The following is an 18086-nucleotide window of genomic DNA, read 5'->3' on the forward strand; positions in this document are numbered from 1 at the left end:
AATCTTTGACAAAGCTTTAATCACATGGCCTAATAGCTCAGGTGGAAACACGTGAACACCAAATTTTCTGGCAACACTCCTATCAAGTGCCAGTGCACCTTTCACTATTTTCAAGATTCCACGCAAGTCATCGGATAGTGGTTACCTTATTTAAGGAGATAGTGCCCACTGGGTTGGGAAATTTGAATTCAGTTAATGAAATAACACAAGTTAAAAGGTCACCTAGTTAAAAGTGACCATGTAATTCCAGATCATAAGTAGCAGGGTGTGTTCAAAGGCAGTATTTATTACTTGTCCCTGAGAATTTGGTGGTGATGAACTAATGTCCTAACTGCCTTGTTGGACCATTCTGGAGGACAATTTGAGTCAGAGTCAGAGAGTCAGTCATGTCACCAGTCTGAGGTGACCCATGGACCACTCAACAGTAGATTTCTATTTTAAAAGATCATTCTTAAAATAGATTACCATATTGGAGCATTTCTCAGGTTATGTTAATTCACTAAAAGAACATTGTTCAAAGCTAATGAGGACAGGTTATATAAGCTTGAACTTCTGTTCCCCGACTTTGCATGTGCAAAGGGTGCTATAGTTATGTTATTAAATTAGAGAAGATAGATGCAATAAAACACTCAACTGCCCACCTGCCACATTTTCCCCTTTCTTATTCCCAGCTACATTTTCCTCATTCCCAATATTTCACCAAAGCCCCTCCCACTGACCATTTTTCTGCCACTCTCCAACTAGTCAGTTGCAATTCAGATATTTTCAGCTTTGGGAGTACTGTTTCAATGTTTGCTTTAAAAGAGTTAGTGACAAAAGGCTCAGAATGAAATCGGAGCAATTCACTTATTCAATTTGAAAGTTACTGCCTGTGTTGTAATTTGCTCACTCACCAGAAAAATCCTGTAGGCATCAATGCGTCTAACTGACCCCCAGCATGGGTCTGTATCATTGTGCTTTACTTTGCTGCCAGCACTGCATGACTGATTCCCACTATGGGAGAAAAGGAAAAGGAAAGTGAATTTTTGTCCCATCATTAGCATAAAATATAGTTCACGGCCAAAAGAGTTTCAGCTTTGTCAAAACCACTTTGTTTCTCCTGTGTTGTGGATAAAAACATTTGCAAACAATATTATCCACACGAGTTATGAAACAGGCCCATCTGCCTCAAAATTTGTACTGAAGGTCAGTTTAGCATTGTATTTCATCCTCTTGACTAAGCATTTTCAAACCATCAAACCTTTTAAACAACTCAATTATTGATTTAATTACAGATCAATCAATTTAAAATGGCAGTAAACAGCTTGCATAGCATGCAATCATATTTCATTTGACCCTATTATTGCAATGATAGGTAGGTTCTATTCTGACACTGGTTGAGGTTACCATGAAGGACTACTTCTCAACTGCTCCCCTCATGGGAGAAGATGCTATCACAAGTTAAATGGCCATTAGTCATTTCTCTAATGAGTGCACAGCACTTTGTCTGGCAGGACGATGAACAAGATCAAGTTGCCATGGTTTGTATAAAAATCAGCTAAAAATTGATTTTTTTCCCCCTCAGTCCTAACTACAGACTGCGTCAAGGACAATAACTGAGGAAGACAAGGTATTAGCGCTAATGCAGACTACGGCAATCTAGGTTCTGAAACCAGTGGACACCTTGTCAACAAAATAAAACCAAAAAGCAAGTACATCAGAAACTTGCAACTCATACTAGATGGAGATGAGAACTGGAGGAGTGGCCATTCATTTCCAAGCCATTTCTGCATTAGCTTAATGTTGACCTGTAGCTTAACCCCAAAAACTTAATTTTTGATATTTCCATTCAACTCGCATATCAAAGAGCTTTCAGGAGATGTTCTTAAATTTCCTCTATCTTTGTCTTAACTTGCTCATGTGGGATAGACAACGATCCATTGTGTTGAATGCAAAGTGAATTTGTCTATATTTGCAATATTTTGCATGAAGTGACACAAAAGCAATTCAGAACCTCACTGATGAAAATCAATGGTGTGAAGATAAAAGGAGGCAGCCATTTGACCCTTAAACCTTGTTCGCCATTCAATATCACATGCCCATCAAGCTCAGCACCCTAATCCCACCTTCCCCCATACCCTTCAACCACAAGAATCATTTCTACCTAAATAAAAACCAAAAAGAACTGTAGATGCTGTAAACCACCAACAAAAAGAAAGTTGCTGGAAAAGCTCAGCAGGTCCAGCTGCATTAGTGAAGGAGAAAACAGTTAACATTTCAGGTCCAGTGACGCTTCCTCAGAACTTTCTACCTCCCTTCCTGAAAAGCACGTTTTGGCCTTAACCACTGTGCTAGTGATTTACACAGGCTCACCACCAGTCCTGTTAGCATTTTGTGTCTTGTCTCAAGATGCCCCTCCATTCTGCTCAACTCCAGCAAATACAAAGCCAAACTGACTGAATCTCTCCTCACGTCAGTCCCACCATCCCGGAATGATTTGTTAAATCTTTGCTACACTCCCTCCAACAAGAGTAATCTTCCTCAGGTAAGGAGACCAGAACAGCACTAAATTCCAGGTGTGGCCTGATGCCCTGTATAATTACAGCAAAACAATTACTCATTTACCTGAAACATCTCACTATGAAGGCCAATGTTTTATTTGCCTTCTTGACCTGTTGCACCTGTCTGCCTTAGGTGACTGGTAGACAAGGTCACCCAGACCTTGTAGCACATTCCCCTCTCAAACTTAGAGCCAGATAATGTCTCACTGCTTTTATTACCAAAGTCGATAACTCTCATTTATCCACATTATACTGCATCTACCATGCATTTTCCCACTCACTCGACCTGTCAAAATCACATTGCAACATCAGCCCTCCTCACAGTTCAGCAACCCAGCTTGGAGTCAGCTGAAAATTGAACTATTACATTTAATTCGAGTACATTTCTATTTATTGGGAATAGGTGTCCAGCCAGTGATCACTGTGGTGCCCCATTGGAAAAAAGATCCATTTGCACTTATACTTTGGTTAGAAAATTGCTTCCTGTTTGCTATCTCAATACACAATCCAACCTAAATGAACTTGAATTTTACAAGAAGCTATTGCGCCAGCCTGATTTCAGCATGGGAGAATAATTTACTCTTCATAAAAAGGATGGGTGACTCTGGCAACAGGACAACTTAATCACTGCATCCTAAAACGAAGGTTTCATTCGTCCAAAATATGAAAAAGTGAGAAGTGAGAAAAGTAAAAAGATTTTTTTGAAGGGCAGGTAAAATCATTTTCACAACTACCATTTAAAATTTGCAGCAGTGTCTCATGAAAGTTTTCATTTTGAAATGAAATCTAGTTTGAACCAAGGTGTAAACTACAGAAATATCTCAACTCTTTTCCTTCATTTCAAACGTGATGTGTTGAGGGAACAAGTATTCCATCTAAATATGTAAAATCTGAAAGAAATCATTTATTAAACTGAATCTAACTTCATAGCTACCAACTTTGCAAATTACCTACCAAAAACTCAATGTTATGCTTACCTGCTCAAATACATCAAGTGTATGCAAGTTTGACACAAACAGGAATACTGACAACTTGACTGTCCAGTGAGTAAGTCCTCAATACCCAGTGATGAAATGGGAATCAAAGTCAACGTTTATCCCTTTATTCAGTGTGCCTGAACTAGGCCTTGAAACAGATTTTCTTGGCTAAATGGCAGGTATGGAGAACAAAGCACAAAGATGTGCATTCATGGAATGTGGGGACTTCTGATTTCACTTGCATTAATTGTCCTGCAAGTGTTGGTGTTGGACTAGCCCGCTAAACCAGTGCAGTCCTTGGAATACAAGGACACAGCACTGTTTGGAAAAGCATTCTACGGTCTTCACCACGTCAATTAAGTCAAAATCAAGGCTGTCAATTTACATGAGCTTAACCATTACAGGCAAGGCACAACCATAAGTTAGTTTGATTCAATGAGCACAAAGAGCTGTCTCAATGAAAACTACCACGAGAACATCAGGGTTAATTTGAGGCATCAGTAGGAATATTGAGTCATAAAAAATTCCACACGAGACAGGCTGTCTCCTTTAAAAAGGCCAGCCATCCATAATATTTTCATTTTTGGAGGCATGGAATTATGCCTCCAAGGTCATGGACTCAAGGTAGAAACAGGAGGAAGTAATCGTTAGGTTTGTAGGCTAGAACTATGGAGACAATGTCCAATTTCAAGAATAATTAATGTCCTCAACAAACTGTACATCCACACAGCAGATGCAAGGTGCGACTATGAAAAGATCTCAAATGTCTGAGTTAGCGTAGGTATGAGAAGTCTGCCATTTGGCCCCTCAAGCTTGTTTCCCAAAAAATCATGGCTGATCCATTTGTTTGGAATTGCATGTTTCCAGGCCTGATATTCTTTTGCCCAACACAAACTTAGCTCTGCCTAAAAATATTTAATGACACTGTCTCCACCACCTTCTGGGATAGTGATGTTCAAAGTTGCACAACACAAGATTTCTCCACATCTACCCTAAAATAGCAAAATCTAATTTTGCAACAGTCCCCAAGCTCTGGACTCATGCAGAAGGTAAACATTCTTTCCTGATCAATCTTGTCAAGTCATTCTAAAGATTGTACATGTTGCTTAAATTACTCCTCCCTCCAGTGTAAAGCTAACCTAGCCTGCCTAATATTTCCTCAAGATCATATCTTCATTCCAGGTGTCTACTGAACTTCCTGACATGCCTCCAATTCATTTACACCCCTTCCTTTATGAGGAGAACAAAACTGGAATTGGAAGAGTATTCATGATGGGATCTCAATGTCCCATATAATTGAGGTATAATATTACTACTTTTAGGTTCAATTCCTTCCTTAACACAATGGTATTCCATTAGCCACTTCATTCACTTGCTGTACTTGCAGATTAATTTTGTGACTCATACATTAGAAGTCTATTCTATTCATTTGTGGGATGGGAGTGTCACTGGCTGGCCAGCATTTCTTGCCCATCCTTAGCTGCCCTTGAGAAGGTGGTGGGGAGCTGCCTTCTTGAACCATTGCAGTCCTCCTGCTGTGGGTTGCCCCACAATGCTATTAAGGAGCGAAGTCCAGGATTTTCCAGGATAGTGCAATGGTGCTATAGTTCCAAGTCAGTACGGTGAGTGGCTTGGGGTTGGTGGTGCTCTCACGTCTGTTGCCTTTCTCCTCCGAGATCGAAGGGTCACCAAGATTACTTTGCATCCCAAGATTCAAGATTTGTTGGAAATCTTAGTCTTTGTTCCACTCTTACTATCCAAGTCAATAACTTCATGTTTTTCTGCATTATATTCCATCCTTCATTTCTTAATATATACAACACATTCAGATAGAGACACCTTTTTGGAAATAGTGCAGACTGCTGAAATACCGTTAATTAATTATTTCTCTCCAAGTCACTTCCTGCCATTTTGTATTCTTCATGTCCATGTTAACATTTGACCTTCCTGCCTCAATTCATCCTGTTGGATGTGTTACATTTACTAATTTAGATCCCTCAGCCTCCACCCTTCAGTGAGACAAGCCCTCTGCTTCCCTAGTCATGCAGCTCACCCAGACATCAGTGAAGGGTAAAGCTCCTGAAGTCACTTTCTTCAGTTTTTAATGCAGAAGAGCATTTTTCTTCAATAGCAGAAAGGAATCTGAAGTTTTAGAAAATACTGACAAATGCAATGGCAAACTTCAGTAAAAATGTACCTATCTTAAGGTACAGTTTGAATATTGAAGCTCAACTAACTTGTGTACTTCAAAGTCTGTCACTGATGACTTTCAGGAGTAGGAAGCAGATTTATTTGATCTCCCACTTAGAAATTACAGCAAGACCAGATTCTTAGGTGTGTACCAATATCCTTTTAAAGGAAGGCCGACATGCCTTCCTAATTTCTTGGTACACATGCATGCTGACTCTATTCCTTGTGAAAGCATACTCAAGTTTCCAAAATGTCAACATTTACAAAGTTTACACTCTGGAAAAATATTCCATTTTTCCATTCTTACTACCAAGGAAATGGTCTCATTTGATGATATTATACTTGACCCAACTCCTCAGTGCCAACACATTAACATGTTAATACCTTGCAGAGAATATCAAGCTAACAGAACTGTATTTCTTCACTTACTTTGACCCTCCTTTCTGCACTATGTTTATTTACATTCATGAAATCTACTAGCGATTCCAGTATCAGAGAGAATAGAGTACATTGTCAAATCCTTCCAGCGACTACATCAGCATCAGACAAGTTACAGCCTTGTTCCTACTGTTCAATTTCTTCCAATAACCTCCTGAAAATCTCATCTTTGCAACTTAGTGTCCAGTTATGCCCTCTAATCCCAACCATGGGCCCATAAAGGACTATAGCACAAGATATAGGTATAAAATATTTCTGGATACAAAGCTGATCAGCAAAACTAGGGAAGCAAAGGATGGAGGTAGCAACATTAGGAGGAACATTTTGGTCAAAACCATTGGAGGATAGCCTGGAGGAAACAAATGGAATGTAGTCGCAAAATTAAACTAGATATAACATTAGTCCGCCACAAGTACTATTGGTCAAATAGTGAAGACAGATGAACAAATTTACAAAAACAGTAGTTTTGAGCAATGTTACATCTCATCTGGGACTTGAAGCATAATATTGACATTTTCAGTCTATGTAAAGGATGCGGGTGAGGTGGGTGGTGAGGGGAGAATGGAACGACTTCTTAACAAAGGTGTGCTTAGCAGAAGGTTTCTGCCAAATGAGGTCTTGGTCCTTAGAAATATGGTTAGGTGTCAACAGGGAAATATTTTGGGAACAGTGATCATGCTGAAAGGCTTAGGCTATTTATGAAGGAGGACAAGGAACAAAGAGGAAACAGCTGAATTGAAAAGAAGCCAATTTTAGTGGGATACAATGATTTTTGCCTTGGTCAACTGGAATCAAAACTTTGGTTGGCCAAATTGCAGTAATGAGTTGGCTTCCGTATGAAGAGGATGCACCGAATGTCAAGGCATATTCAAGCAATTGGGAAGAGGGTTGAGCAACCAAAGCCAGAGCTTTCTGGATGAAAAAATTAATACAAGTCAGTCACTAGCTTATGCTTTACATCAAGTTGTTCACATAATTGCAAATCAAGCTGAATGTATAATGTTCACAGGCGAAAAGAGACACAAGACGACAGAAAGAGGGCATACAAGACTTGCAACCAACATTTTTTTCCCCACCTCAAAAACTTCCAATAAGAAATGGTACAAAACATAACAGTTGGGTTAATTAGGAACTGCAAAGAACACAAAGCATGGCTGAAGGACTAAATTAATCCACTGCATCTCTGTTGCCACCAAGACGCTGCAAATGATAAGAAACACTTCCAAGATAACAAGATAGGGACAGAACTCAGTTGCAACAAGTCCAAGGAATAGGCAGACATTTCTGCATTAATTTTTTCAGCTGAGCATGAAGTGGTGCATTTTGTTTGCAAGGATGAGGAACAGGGGGGCCAACATATCCACCATCTCTTCAGAATCCCAAGACATCAGCCATCTACCCAGGAGAACAGGTCAGATTTTATTTCAGAGAGTTTCTTCATTACTTTTTTGATGTCAATTAACCAATCACCACCTTAGTAGCCTTAGGTTGACACTTTCTCTGCTATAAACATGTCTTCGACACCAAATGTTAGTGCAAACTCCGACTTCCATTCCTATGATACATTTCTTCTATCTGCATAGAAAGAGACAATTCTTTCATGTACACACATAATAGTTATTACAATCTTTTTCCATTCCACCCCACTTTCTTCAAATCAACCTTTTAGCGACCCTTGCTAATTTCTAAATCACTCCTAACCCTTGGCACTGACTGAAGCTTGACTATCCTTGACTTCCTTCCTAAGTAACAGGGCTGCAGACTAAGTAGAGTGAGAAGATAAGAACTTGATGCAAAATGATTTGTGAAGGAGAAGATGGACTTCTTTGCTTCCCACCCTTGAGTAGTTAGCTTCGTGCAGATGGAACTCATTGGCGAGCAACTGGCAATCTTTTCTACTTTTAATAAAGAGTTGATAAATTTTAAGTACGCAGGGCAGCTCATCCAAGTGGAACAGTGTCTCTGGCAAGTAGTGAGTGTACCATGTGTCCAAAGTAAACATCTGCAGATAGCATCAGTAGTCGTACAAGCTTGTGGTCCAGATTTCGGAGCAGTAGTGACAGTTAGGTTGTTCTGTGCACCAGAGACCCATTAGATATGTTTAGGGAGGCAGTCTCTTAGAACAGTTCGGATCATGCAGGCAGACAGGAAATGGGTGACTGCCAGGAAGTCCATGAGTCACTTGCTAACTGCATCAAGCATCATGGATACTCAAAAGGAAATGGTTTCTCAGTGGAGTGTTGCTATTCTAAGTAGAGACAGATATTTGTTCTGATGGCCACTGTATGACTCCTGGTAATGTTGCCACATTGCTGTCAGGGTTAAGGGACAGCTGCAGGACATTATTCTGGAGAAACGCGAACAGCCAGAAACTGCCATCCATGTTGGTATCAACTATCTAAGTGGGAAGGGGCATGTGACCTTGAAGGCCAACTTTAGTGAGCCACAACAGTAAAACAAGCAGGACCTCAAAATTAAGTAATATCAGGATTAAACCCAGTCTCTAGGAGCTACAGAGCAGAGAATGAAATATTGAACAGATAGCTGTAAAAGTAATGTAGAACCCTAGTGTTAAACAAGTTTGGGGTAGATGGGACCTGTACAAAACGGACAGATAAACATCTGCAGTATTAGGTCAAAATGGCCTCAAGCTACACAAATGGTGCCAGGAAGGCTTTAAACAAGACTGCTAAGGGGAAGAAATCCAAGATGGAGCTTAGCTTAGTTTGAAAACAAAGCAGGTAATAGGAAGTAGTTAAGTAATAACCAAAATTAAGGAGACAAGAAAAGGCAAGCTTCATATAGGATCAAAAAGCAAAATAATGCTAGAGAATTGAATTAAAGACACCTTGACTGTAGACAGCACCCAGGTTTGAGGATTTCAAAGCACTAATTAAGGTGAAAAAGTTCAATTTAGTTGCCATTGTAGAAAGCAGACTACAGGGTGACCAAAGATCAAAAACTGAACATTCAAGCGAATTTTTTTGATTTTCAAAACACAACGTGGGCAAAATGGGTAAGATGGAGACAGCACTGTTAATAAAAGATGAGGTCAGTACATTAAAGACAAATCTTTGCTATTACATTTGGATCTTCTGAACTGTGTGGTTGGAGGCAAGAAACAGTAGCACTGGTGGGTGTTCTTGGTGTGCAAATAGTAGTGGTAATGTTGAGTGCAAAAACATTTGATCTAAGAGTGTCTTACGTTTAAACACAGTTGGTTCACCTCTCCCATTGATTGTTCGGGTCTTAGCAAAATGCATATTTATTGGCAACCATGTGATGGCACTTGACAAATAGATAGAAAATTGAAGATGATTACTACAGTAGCAACTAATTATTTAAATTTACATACAGATGGGGTAAACTAAGTCTGTGCAGGACAAATTCCTGGAGCGTACACAAAGTGGGTCCCTGAAGCAGTACATTGAAGAATGAAATCAGAATTAGGTTATTTTAGATTTGGTGTAGAATGCAAGTGGGTAGATGAATAAACTTGTGACTGAACTTTTCAAACAGGCCATAACGAAAGAATTTCACATTAAACTTGAACACGAGGTAACTGACTCTGAAACGAGGCTCTTAAATCTGACCAAAAGGGAAACTAGAAAGTTGCATGGTAAGTTGTCTAAGGTGAATTGAGAAGATCCCTTACAAATTGGACAGATGTCAGATAAGAAGATGTAGTAAGAAGTATCACATGACCAACCGTGTATCCGTCAAAAGAGAAACACCCAACGTAAAAGGTGGACCAATGGTTAAAGACAAGACTATTACAAACAAATGGCTTTAATTCGTATTTCAGGAAGAATAAGCCTGAGGATTGGGAGCAACTTAGATCAAAAGATATTCAAGAAACTGATAACTGGAAAAGAAAATACAAAAAGCGGACTATAAAAAGCTTGTTTAGCTACATGCAAAAATCGAGATTTGCTGAGACAGATCTGGGTCCATTCCAAAAATTGACATGGGAATTTGCTGTGGATATCACACAAATGGATAAATGCAGTTACTTTGTACTAGCCTTCAAAATATATATGTCTCCAAAAACACTACATAACCAAGGTACTTCAGAAATCAAAAGAACTGAAAGAAAATTTATACTGAAGAGGTGGTGCTTGATAAAAAGGTTGATTAGTACCATCAGATAAGCCTCATCCCAGAGTCTTGAAGGTAGTGCAAGAGAATGAGATTCATTGACATCTGTAGTCTTGTAAAATTCTAGATTTTGGAAAAGGTTCTGAGAGACTGCAATTTGCAAAATGTAGCTTCACTATTTACAAACTGAGAGAAGAGATAACTAAAAAGCTATCAGCACTAAGAGCGTGCAAAAGCCTTCTACGAAAAGGATATTTGGCTGAGTCAACATGGATTAATCCAAGTCATCCACGACTGACGCTTACTTCTCCTCCCTGTTTTCTCTTATATACTGCATAGCCTAGAACAGCTAGTTTCCAAACCTTGGTCACCACGTATGTGTAGTCATGAGATCCAAACCTGTTGTCTCTTTCTGTTACCACATCATCTGGCTTATGATCTGAATGCCTAAAGTATGCAGAGACAAAAGCTTCCAATTTCATTTCTGGCTACTTGATGTCTCGGTAAACCTTAATTGCTGATGAATAGTCCCCTCCAGTCCCATTCTGATCTTTGCTCAAGTCACTACATATTTTGTTATATTAATTTATTCACTCAAATTTCTCTTCACCTGACATCTTGTCTGTTTGTTTGAAGCCTGGTGCAAAGTGATATATTGCCTTTTGCTCTTTCTACATAAAATATAAAACAAGGTACAATTATAAGCATTTTAGGGCAACAGAGAGGCACACCCAGGGTCTATGTGCAGAAATTATTTAAGGTGCCAGGATAGATTTGAGAAGTAATGAAAGTACACAAAATTCTACACTTGAGGAAAATGGACATCTTTTACACGGACAGAAGACATTCAAGCAAGTTATTCCAAGGATGAGGAACTTCAGTTATGTGTAAAACTGGAAAAGCTAGATTGTAGCCGAAATGATTGATGACAGCAGACATCACTAAAATCCTGGTAAACCAAGTTTTGAACAAAGTTCTACAGGGTAGACTAATTAGTAAAGTTAGATCACACTGGGTCAGGGGGACCTCACCAATTGGATTTAAATTGGCTTCACACTAAGAGGCAGAGGGTGGTGGTGAAGCAGAGTTGTTTTTTGGAGTGAAGGCCTATGACCAATGGTGTTCCTCAGATCACTACTGGGCCCATCTTGGTTCATCTTTATAAATAATTTCAATGACAATTTAGGAGACATGGTTCCTACGTTTGCACGTGGTATCATGGACACCGAATGTGGTTAACTAAAATTACAAAGAAAGCTTGACTAATTGGGCCAATGGGCTGAGGAGTGGCAAATAGTGTCTGATTTAGTCCAAGCTCTATTGTATTTTAGTATTGCAAACTATTACAGGACTGATACAATTAACAGTAGAGCTCAGGGTAGGTGTTGCAGAAGAGATTTAGGGGCTCAGATACATAATTCTTTGAAATTTTCAGAGATAGACAGGGAGGTTAAGGTGGCATTTAGGAAACCTGCCCTTGCTGCTCAAACCATGGAGGACACGAACTGGGACATTGGTCTGGCCTCTACTGGAGTACGGTGTGCAGGTCTGGTCACCAATCTCGCTAGTTTATTATTAAATTGGAGAGGGTTCAGAAAAGATTTAATGGGTGTCATTGGGACTAGAGTGTTTGAGATTTTAAAAAATAGGGTGGAAAGACTGGGACATTTTCGTTGGAGCATAGGAGGTTGAGGGATGACCTTATAGCAGTTTAAATCATGAGGGGCATAAATTAGGTGAATGACAGGGGCCTTTTCAGGGTGGGGGATTTCAAAACTACCAGGCATATTTTTAAAGCTGAGAGGAGAAAGATTCAAATAAGGACTGAGGGGCAATATTTTTTGCTTTTAGAGCAGCTCACATGGAATGAACTGCCAGACGAGTGGTGTATACAGTACAGTTACAACATTTAAAAAAGACTTGTGGATCAGTTCATGAATAGGAAAGGTTTTAAAGGGATGGGGACCAAGTGCAAGGACCAGTTTAGTTTGGGATGGACTGGTTGAACCAAAGTTTATCTTTCCATGCTATATGTCTCATGTTCTACTTAGGGAAGACAGAATCAAAACTTTGGGGGGAAAAACATTCAAAAATTCAGAAGTGGTCTAGGTAAGCTTCTTCCACTAGCAGAAGGACAAAGTTGAATGGCAACACCAAGCAAAGCTCTTGGATGCACAGAAGTGGTTTATGTCTTTAATGCAATGCCAAAAGGTGGTTGGAGAAGGCAGATTCAATAATTATTTCCAAAGGGAATTCATTAAGAAGCAGAAAATAAACTAAACTCCAGGGCTACAGGGAGGGGTACAGGTTGATTTACTTTTATTGAGTCAGCACAGAGAGCAAACCAAACAGCCTGCTTCTATAATAAAAAGAACCGCAGATGCTGTAAATCAGCAACAAAAAACTAAAAAGTTAATGGCAAAGCCCAGCACGTCTAGCAGAACTGAGGAAGGGTCACCAGACCCAAAACATGAACTGATTTTTCCTTCACAGATGCTGCCAGGCCTGCTGAGCTTTTCCAGCCTGTTTCAATGCTACAGTAATTCTGAGATTGCTTTCAGTTCTGTGATTGGATCTGTATCCATCCACTTGATCAGACAGTGCATATTACATACTAATTGGACACTGCATTTAGAAAGCTTGCCTTCTGGTCTTTAAGAGGAGAAGGAGGCCATTCAACTTGGTTCCATCAATCAGCAATCCTACATCCACTGGAATTAACTTCTTTTGGTGTTCTAACCTGAATTTGACTCATTTGGATTAAGTCTCATGCAGTGCATTCCCTTATTTTTGGGACCACATACTTGACAATGGCTTCAGGTCCCTTCTGAGGCAGAGATACAGAATTAGACATTTCAGCAAGCATTAAGGTTAATATAACTGGCTTTTATTTTCCCTATTTTTTTCCCCCCAAATACCATGGGACAATTTTCTCACTCAAAATGAGCTGATTTAGAATATTAATTTAAACAGCCCTGAAATCCTGCTGTGTTCAGTGTAATTAAAATTTGCAAATAAATTAAATACTGCCAGACAACATCTTTGTCCTATAACAAAACTTGCACTGGTAAGATAAAAGGTGCAAGTTTTGAACCAGGGATGGGCACTGTTTATTCACACCATGTGAGTTCACCTAGGCTGAAATCATACTATTTCTCATTCTTAATCTAAACATTGGATTTAATAAGACCTGCATATTTTTAAGCCTTCCTTTACAAACAGACAAATGACCAATTGCAAGGTTAATGGTTAGGGTTTCAATGCAGCAGTTGCCAACAAATTAGAAAGAGTTTTTGCTCCTATATTGATGAGGCAAGACTCAAACTAGAAATAAAAAAGAATGTTTATTCTGTTTCTATCCCAGTGATCAATTTTCTGTCTCCTGTTATTTCTATGTTTTAGAATAACAGATCATTCATCATAAAAATTGTACAAACCAATATTCAAGAGGTCAGTAATAATCTCACTGACATTGCAGCTAAATGAAGGGCAAGAGCATCAATTGAGCACTTACCAGACGACTTCAGTGAGGGAATATGGGACAGCAGCTGCGTAGATAGCCAGATCCCCATAGAGGTAGATTATGATGCAGATGTAGAACATGTTGACTCCCACTGTGGGGGAAAGAAACAAAGCAAATTAAAGATGATGCAACCTATGTGTTCACAAACCTTTGCACAAAGGCAGATGCTCTTATCTGCCACTGACTTTATTTTCAGTTATTGGCACTTGATACAGAAAGCAAGTTCTGCCAAGACTAACCTGTGCAACAACCTGTCCTTTTTGTCTTTGTGCTTATTTAAAAGATTAGTCACCAAAGGAGTAACAGAAGTGCAACATTTCTTCAATTTTGTCTTAAATGAATAACTAGCAAAACACCAATTACTATTTATTTCCAGGGTGAGAAAAGAGATCATATGCACATACAAGTAACAGTTGCCCTGACAGGTGAACACTGCTATTTAATTATCATTAAATAATTGTTACAGAGTTCACCTTGAGTTTGGGTTGAACTAAGCTGATCTCAACCAAGATAATGGTAGAGTATTATGGATATTCCTAACCTGGGTTATCATGCAAAAGCAAGCCAGTCTTCCTGTCAACATCTGCTCAAAATGATTACAAGAAAAAAGTTTGCCGCTATGGATTGTCTCTAATCAAGCTGTTCAGGGATTCAGTACATACCTCTGGATCAGCAGGAACATAAACCGGGGCCTTCATGCCCAAAAAAAGGAAAGCTTGTTTGGGTTTTAAATTCATACTGTCCCCATTCAAACATGACCTCATATCTGAGAGCGCTGTAGGTGATTTACAGTTTCTAATAAACCTGTTCAGAGATATTGAACACAAGGCTGGGGCAGGTGGGCCCAGGCTTTTCAACTCAAATTAGGTAGAGATATTACCATTTTGCCCCAACAACCTTGCTGAGAATGGAAAAGTAGGGTTGCCTTGCATTGGCCAGGAATCAAACCCAGGCTTCTTGCATGTCACCTGCATGGATTTGGATTCTGAAGAATGTCAGGCAGAGCTGTAAATACGTTGTAAACATCAAGTTCAGAGAACACATTGCAACTTGCTCATATACAGGTCAGTATTGGTATGACAGTGTTAGGAAAGGGGAGGACAAAACAATCCACTCCAAAAGCTGCTTACACGCACACTCAGCCATCTGCTGGGCTCACGCAACACTGAACAACAATATAGACAGACATTCAGGTAATGTGGGCATCACTGGCAAAACGAGCCTATGTGGCCCATCTCTCGTTGTGCGAGAACATGGCACACTTTCTTGAACCACATTGGTCTCTTTGGTCTAAGTAGACCTCAGTGCCCTTGGGAGTTCCCAGATTTTGACCCAAAAAGCCATTTGTTTACTAGTGATATTCTTCTAAATCAGGATTTTTATGGGCCAGACCAAATCCCCTCAACATGAATTAAAGTTAGTCCAGATCATAACTTATTTTAAAGAGTGCAAGCCATTGTAATTGCAGATGCAATTCAACTCGTCAAACTGCCAGGTTTGAAGCAAAAAGGTATTTTTAAAATAGAAATACAGAAAATAAAATTAATTGGATTAACAGGAACTCCCTCGAAATGCTTAAGTAATATGCATTAACTCCTACCAATAAGCAAAAGGGCTAAGAGCTAACAGACGTTGTGTCAGGTGAAGAGAAATTTGAAGTTTGAGTGGATATATTAATGCAACAAAACATGTAGTGACTTGAGCAAAGATCAGAATGGGACTGTTCATCAGCAATTAAGATCTACCCAGGTATAAACAAAACAGGACAAACATGCATCTTAAAGCCACAGCATCACAAAGGAGGGTGGTGGCATGGAAAGCGAACTTGCAGGCAGTTGTGTTCCTACATATCAGCAGCCATTGTCCATCAATTTGTAATGATGGCTTGGAAGGCATTAGGTGTCTTGGTGAATTTTTGCAATGCATCTTGCAAGCGGTACACACCTCTGAGCAATGGTCAAGGAGAGACTGTTTGTTGGCATGGTCTCAACAAGTGGGCTTCAAGTCATTGAAGCTGAACACTGAGGCAGGTGAAGAGTAAACCATGACCTTAACTTTTGCCTGGTAGATGCTAAGGCGGCTTTGAGTCGTCAGGAAGAGTTATTCGCTGTAGGATTCCTAGCCTCTTGCTTGTTCTTATAGTCACTCTTTACAGAACCAACGAAGCTTAAATTCTGGTCAATGGGAACCCCCAGATGTTGATATGAAGGCATTCAGTGATGGGAATGCAATTAACAATCAAGAGGCAGTGGTAAGATTCTTTTATTGGAGATGATCATTTGCCGAGTGCTAGACAGAATCAGCTGTACAGCATGGAAACAGATTCCTCAGTCCATCTCTTCAAATGCTCAATGTTTCAGTTACTGAAGCCTGTTGGCTTAGAGTCATAGTCAGATGTATAGCAGCAAAACAGACCCTTCATTCTGAACTTTACATGCTGACCAGATAAACTAAATAATCTAGTCCCATTTGCCAGCAGTTGGGAAAAATCCCTCTAAACCCTTCTTATTCATACACCCATCCAGATGCCTTTTGAATGTTGTAACTGTACCTGCCTCCACCACTTCCTCTGGCAGCTGATTGTACACATACACCACTTGTGCAAAAATGATGCCCCTTAGGGCTCTCAAATCTTCCCCCACCTCACCTTAACCTATGCTCTCTAGTTTTAGACTACCCCACCCCAGGAAAAAGACCTTGTATATTTACCCTACCCATCCCCTCATTTTATAAACTGCGAAGGTCACCCCATAGCCCCTGACAACATCTTTTTAAAACTTTGCTGAACCCTTTCAATTTTCACAACATCCTTCCGAGAGCAGGGAGGCCAGAATTAAATGCAATATTTCTAAAATGGCCCAACCAATGTCATGTACAGTCACAAAATGACCTCCCAATCCTATACTCGATGCACTGACCAATAATGGCAAGCATATCAAATGCCTTGCTTACAATCCTGCCTACCTGCGATACCACTTAAGAAAACTATCCACTCCACAGTCTCTGTTCAGCAACATTCCCAGGACCTTACCAATAAGTGCACAAGTACTGTCTTGATTTGCCTTTCTGAAAATACAGTGCCTCACGTTTACCTCAACTGAACTCCATCAGCCAATCCTCAGCCCATTGGATCAAGGTTCTGTTGAGCTGAGTTAACCTTCTTGGCTCTCCACAACACCTCCAATTTGTGTCACGTGCGACTCTATGTTCACATCCAAGTAATTCATAAATGATGAAAAGCAATGGACCCAGCATCGATCCTTGTGACACACCAGTGGCCACTCTGAAAAAACACCCTCCAACACTCTGCCTCTGACCTTCAAGCCAGTTCCATATCCAGATTGCTAGTTCTCCCTGTAATCCATGTAACCTTGCTAACCCACATATCTAGACAAGGAGCCTTGTCCAACACCTTAGAAGTCCATATGAAGATCACATCTACTGTACTGCCCTCAATCCTGTTACCTCAAAATAGAAAAGTTAGTGAGACATACTTCCCAGATACCAAGCCATTGAAACTATCCTCAACCCATCTGCGCCTTTCCAAATACGTGTAAATGCTATCTGTCACGATTGTCTCCAAATCGTGCCCACCACCGACATCAGGGTCGGTCTATAGCTCTCTACCTTTTCCTTACCACCTTCGAAATGTTCATTGCCACTTGTCAGTTAAAACTTGTCTTGCTGTATTTGGATAAGACTGCTTCATTATCAGTGCTGTGCATGTACAATGCACAGTACAAATGGAGAGAAGTGAACATCCTCAATTACAGAGGTGGGGGGGGGGGGTGTGGACATTGTTAAAGCAGGTAAGAGGACTGATCTTAGAACACCAACCTGAGGAATGCGTGCAGGTGGCCTGGAGCAGAGGTAAGTTACCTCCACTCTTTCCTTGTGCTACAAACAACTGCAGCTAGAGACTTTTCCCAGATTACCATTGACTCCAACTTTGCGAAGGCTCCTTGATGCAACATTCAAACAGTCCTGAAGGCAAGGGCAGTTACTCTGACCTCACCTCCAGAATTCTTTTGCCTATGATTGAACTAAGGCTTCAATGGAGGTTGGAGTTAAGTGACCCTGGCATACTATTTGTGTATTCATGAAGTACTGCTTAATAGCATTGCTGAGGACATCGGTCAATTTACTGATGATCTAAAGTACACTCAAGGAGTCATACAGCACAAAGAGACACTTTAGTCCAATCAATTCAATGCAAGCATAATCCTGAACTCAATTAATCCCACCTGCCTGTGCTGGGCCCATATCCCTCCAAAAAAAACACTTCCTATTCGTGTACTTATCCAAATGTCTTTCAAAAAT

The 18086-nt window shown here is 40.0% G+C and overlaps 1 protein-coding gene across 1 annotated transcript in view; it reads right to left on the reverse strand.

The window, feature by feature from the left end:
- The window catches only part of tmem104 (transmembrane protein 104), a 168285-nt gene that overhangs the window by 82208 nt on the left and 67991 nt on the right, over positions 1–18086 (reverse strand). The window contains exons 7-8 of the mRNA XM_048555163.2: positions 13758–13857; positions 894–993 (exon numbers count right to left, since the gene is read on the reverse strand). Coding sequence (XP_048411120.1) covers positions 894–993; positions 13758–13857 — 200 coding nt within the window. The remainder of the gene's footprint in view (positions 1–893; positions 994–13757; positions 13858–18086) is intronic.

Source organism: Stegostoma tigrinum, chromosome 22 (genome assembly GCF_030684315.1).
Source record: "Stegostoma tigrinum isolate sSteTig4 chromosome 22, sSteTig4.hap1, whole genome shotgun sequence".
NCBI classification, from domain to species: domain Eukaryota; kingdom Metazoa; phylum Chordata; class Chondrichthyes; order Orectolobiformes; family Stegostomatidae; genus Stegostoma; species Stegostoma tigrinum.